Raw genomic sequence first — 5,413 nt, forward strand, 5'->3', positions numbered from 1 at the left:
TTCAGGTTTCAACATTTTTTAACGGTTCGGTTTCAAACCGGTACGGTTTGGACCCTCTCAAACTGAACCGAACCGTTGCCGATTGTTAGAACAGATCATAAAGGTTACCTTCTTTCAATATTCAGTGAAGCTTGGAAGGTCATTATTGATTTCTACGAATGTAAGAATGCCAACAACTCAAAAACATTGGACTAACTAAGGTGTTTCAAGTTTGCAGTTGAAAACCTATTGGAGATGGATCTTCTCTTTCAAGGGGCCCACTAAATTTATTCTTTTTAGATGGCTATTAGTGCATGCAACTTTACGAGTTGGCTAATCATTGAAAGGGAATGTAGCACCTAATCTCAAGCAATGTGGCTTTTGCTATGTAACTCAAGAGACTACTAAGCATGCCCTTTGGTCTTGTCCCTTGGGTATAATGCCTCTTGGGTAATATGTCAAGCATATTACCCACATCACCATTATATACACTATAATACAATTGGCGGAAAGGATCAACCTTGTGTAGAAAACTCTTCACTGTATCTGAATCTTTAGACACCTCTAGCTCATTTCCTTTCGTCATTCGCTTTTCATACTTCGCTTGTTCCAAATGAGTGATGAATGTACTTGGAATGCCTTCATTACTATCACCCAATTTTTCGAGCGAGGTGGTTTCTGCAATTATAAGCTTTACAAGAAATGCACATTATCCTAAAATCAAATATATAAGATATAATCACACATACCCATTCTCTAAATACAATGATTTTGTTTTCAAGAGCCTTGTAAGATGATGTTTTTGGGCACGATTGCTCCACTTCTTCCTACGTATGCAGGGATAACTTTTTCATCATCAACTCTTGTATCTTCATGTAAACCTTATGGATAAAAAATATTACACATAAAGGTTAGAATCAAGAAAAAATTAACAAAGCAATCCAATAAAAAACAATGATCACATAGATTACTCACTTTTGAAACTTTGTGACCATTTCATCCAAGCTAAATTCCTTGGCGGCCACTCTTAATAATACAGATATTAAAAATCTGTCATCTTTTATCCCTTGCAATGACTGCCAAGGAAGCAACTTCATGTCCTCGGCTAATTCCTCTATCACCAAGTCACTTTTACGTGACTTAAACTTCATCTCCACTTGAGGGTCCAACTTAGCATTCTTTGAACGTTGACCCTTTATCTCTTTTCGCTCCCACATACTGAATATTCGATCCTTGATGTCCCACATCTCCCCTATTATGAAAGCAAGTTGAAACCCTGAGTCTTACTTTCTCAGGCCTTGAGAGTTTGTGCTTTCGTCAACTGCTATCCCCACTTCAAGTAGACATTGTCGTCGCAATCTAGGATGTAGCCAAGGACCAAATTTTTGGAAAGCATCAAGGTACTCGTGATGAAAGAACCTAATGCGCTCTATACATGACATTGTTTGTCTATAGTCATTGTCATTATTGTGGTCCTAGGCTAGCAACTTGGCGTCTTCATGTGTAAGACCAACATACACTTTACATTCTAAATATTTGAAGAAGGGTGTAAGAGGATACTTCTTAACAAGTTGACGTCGGGCTTTAGCAGAGTGGGATCCTCCAATAACATAGTATGTATAATCATCTGCCAAACTGTACTTGTAGTCTGCTACAGTTGGGCATTGATCAGGGTCTACCATTACTAAGAATGGCACAACAGTAGCATGTGGATTGATCTTCATTTTGCTTTTCGAATTTTGCACATGCACTGAATGCGGCTCTCTTATCTCTTGAGCATGTCTTCCTGTTTCTGGATCGATTGGAGGCCTCTAAATTGAACAAATCAGTAAATGAAACAATTGTCCCTTACGTACAAGTTTAGTGTTTGCTATATTCTCACAAATCCGATTTTGTTCTGAGGTGAGGATTCTTGAGGCAATCTGGCCACCTAGAGGAATTACTTCTAGTTGTGTATCTTCCTCCTCATCTTTGACAAACTCGAGAACTTTGAGCTCGTCGTCCTCAGGATGTTGCCGTTTCTTATATTTCTTGTGTTTTGATTTTCCTTTTCAGGCAGTCTTAGGCGGGGTGCTTGCCTGCGTGACCACGAGTTCTCCTTTAATGTACGAGCGCAAAGCAACAATTAAGTTGTTCTTTGTTTGAACATCTTTCTTCGGGGCTTTGGGGTGGGAGGAGTCTGTTACAAAATTGCCAACATAAATTAGGACCTTTCGTAACCCCCCTGAGCTCTCAACATCGAGCAACAGGTTCAGTGAGTCATTGTCATATTCAATGTTCTTTATTTGCCCGTATGTGAAGGCCTTTCCCACTTGAAGCTTACCCTCAACTTTGAACATTGCAAATACGAGGAATAAATCCCCATCTTCCTCAATATAAATCAATGTTCATTCTACACGGAGGTAGTTCTTGAGGCGAGGCTTAACAGGCTTATCGGGTAATATCTTCATAGCCCCGTCACCTACCGACTCAATCAAAGTTCTTCGAGATTCCAGTTTATTCACGTTGTCGGTAGGCTTCTTGGTCGGGGAGGGAATCTTTTGATGAGGTTCATTGCAAACAACAAGCAATAACATAATCATATGAAAATATTCTTTAAAATGGATAGATAAAATGTTAAAACCAAGAAAAAGTTGATTAAAATCAATAGAAAAGCCTCAAATTTTAATGTAATTTGTATTAGAAATACCTAAACAAATGCTAGTAAACTATCAATAAAATTACTATTTGTAGCACACCAATCACAAAATTGTGTCCTTTCAACGGGAACTCGCTGCACTGCATCAAGTTCTCATTGAAAGCAACCTCTTTCAATGGGAACTCGATGTTCCTGTAGGAAGCAGTAGGGATCGACAACGGTTCGGTTTAGGCTTAGCCGGTTTGGCCTTATCCAAGCCAAACCGGCTAAGCCTAAACCGTTTAGGGGTTCTCAAACCTGAACTGAACCAAACCGAACTAATCCCTAAACCGGTTTAGGGTAAACCGGTTTATGAACCGGCTTGTAAACCGGTTTGTGAACTTCATTACACAATTCTATTACAATTTATCATTGAACTTCATAACACAATTTATCATTGAACAATCCCCCTCCAATATGTTCCAAATGTAGAATGGTTACAATGCTTAGAGAAAAACAACAAGAAAACATAAAATGTGAAATGCAAGGCAAATTTAACTAATAGATAATTAAAGAAAAACAATGAGAAAAAATTGACTATTCCAAAAATGTTAACTATTCCAATAATTGATCGTCATAATATTCCAAAAAAAATCACTTGTCCAAGTATAGGTATTCAATAACATCATCCTCGGCAATAATCTCTTCTAAATTGATATCTAAAGTATCATATGCATCATTAATATCTTCAGGAATTGGAATATTAACACTATCAAGTAGATCTATCGAAGATCGTATGCACATCTCAGCCTTGAAAGTGCATGAATGCAACCGTTGCCTATCTTCGAAGTTATCACGAGCTTCGGAGTTAGCTTCCTCTAAAGGCACTGATGAAGCTGGAATAGCCAAATAATCGCATGCCATTTTATACATCCTTGGAAAAATGGATTTGTTTCAAATCATAAAAAAAGATACTATCAAAATGTGTTCATTAATTACCAACAATAACAATTTTTTTTAATACAACATGATGCAATATAGCTTGAAACTTGTTGGTAGACCACCAATGTAGAGGGTCTACGGAACTCTTCACTCGTGGAACCTTCAAGAAACCTTCAATTTCTGTCCGAGCTGATGATTCATGAGATTTGTCATTGTTCATATCCCAAATATCCAAAAAATCAAACGGAGATCCTTCACATGCATCTTCTGATAGAGAATCTTCGACATTAGGATCATGATATTGGGTTGTCAAGAAACTTTGCACCAATTCTATATCGAGGTCTCTCTCAATTGGATTAGGTGGTTTTGGAATTCTACACTCAAACAAAAGACACTATTAGTAAGAAAAAAAGATTAAAAAATGGGAATTTTCAATTAAAAACATTAGTACCTCGGGTCAACAAACATTGCGATTCGAGATGGAATAGATTTCAAGGATTCTTGGTACTTGATTAGATATTGTAAGCATTTGTTACTAGCCTCTTGTTGCACTTGAAGAGTAATCTTCTCGGAGGATGAATCAACCGAGTTCATATCCATAGAAATATATTTATTACAATGTGCTAATAAGTTGTTGAATGCAAGCGCGGCTATTGAGAGGGTCAGATACTTTGACCCACTCAAGTAATTACAAATTTTAGCAGGCACAAGCAACCATTGTTCCATACTTTGTATATGACTCCAATCTTCTATGGAGAGTGTATGGTCCACAAACTCATTAGCAATGACATTGTCACTTGTGGTACAAATCAAGACATCTCTTAATTTTAGGGATTGTTGATACATTATTAGGGTTGAATTCCATCTAGTAATGCAATCTACACATGGTGGTTCATGTTCTCCATTCTCATGCATGGTTTTTGAATATTTTTTAAATATAGCTCTACTCACTTTACTTGTGCGTATAGAATGTAATGTCTTCCTTAACTTCATAGTAGGAGTAATAACTTCTAATGCAAACTTTACACCTAGTTGATATGTATGCACCATGCATCTTAACATATGTGATGATTGTAAAATGTCTTGTCCATGATGACAAAGTAATAACCTAGCTAATTCTTTTGATGCAACTAGAGATTCACTAGCACCGTCAGAAGTTGTAGATAGAAGATGTGAAGTGATATTAAATGATTTTAGACGGGAGAATAAAGCTTTTCTGACACGTTTTCCTACCCCATCTCCTGGAAAGACATCTAGGAAGTCTAAAAGCACACTAGCCGGCTTAGTAGACTCGAAACAACCAAAATGTAAAGTCATGGGATAAAATCCTTTCAAATTGTTGTTTGTCCACCCATCAAATGTTATAGCATATCTAAAATTTTGTGAGGACAAATAAGTAATAACTAAATGGCAAAGAACAACATACATTCGTAACACTAATCTCTTAAGTGTACGAGATGATTTAAGTTGATAAGTGGGCAAGACTTCATGCATTAATCTCTTAAAACTAGAAGACTCAATATGTGCATGAGGTAGCATTGATGGGACTATGTATCTAACAACAGTACTATCAAACTTCTTCTCTAGAGTACGAAATATAGTTAATGTAGATGAAGTAGCATCTATGTTACTTTGGACAAGAACATTGCTAGAAGTTTGTGGTTGTGATGTGCTATTAATATTATGCTTATCTAATAAATGCTTGGCGATAGAACCTGTAGATGTAGAGCTTGCCCACATCAAGTGACAATAGGCACATCGACGCTTATATGCATCTCGGTCCTTAATGGAGATCATGTGTTGCTCGATCCATGAAGTTCTTTTTCTTGCCTTTGTTTTGCCTCTAGGGGCTGATATTGATGTTACCTCTTCCAT

At 37.1% G+C, this 5,413-nt stretch overlaps 1 protein-coding gene across 1 annotated transcript; it reads right to left on the reverse strand.

Moving 5' to 3' along the window:
• Window positions 1-3,212: 3,212 nt before the first annotated feature.
• LOC147849712 (uncharacterized) lies at window positions 3,213-5,413 on the reverse strand. Its single transcript, XM_087337069.1, has 2 exons — window positions 3,990-5,413; window positions 3,213-3,912 (listed from the first exon to the last, which is right to left on the reverse strand). The coding sequence occupies exons 1-2, from the start codon at window positions 5,411-5,413 to the stop codon at window positions 3,588-3,590; spliced, it is 1,749 nt and encodes a 582-aa protein (XP_087193195.1). The 3' UTR covers window positions 3,213-3,587.

The sequence above is a fragment of the Azolla caroliniana genome, unplaced genomic scaffold (genome assembly GCF_043228905.1).
Source record: "Azolla caroliniana isolate FFs.n. ecotype wild unplaced genomic scaffold, voAzoCaro1.0.p SCAF_22, whole genome shotgun sequence".
Taxonomy (NCBI): Eukaryota; Viridiplantae; Streptophyta; class Polypodiopsida; order Salviniales; family Salviniaceae; genus Azolla; species Azolla caroliniana.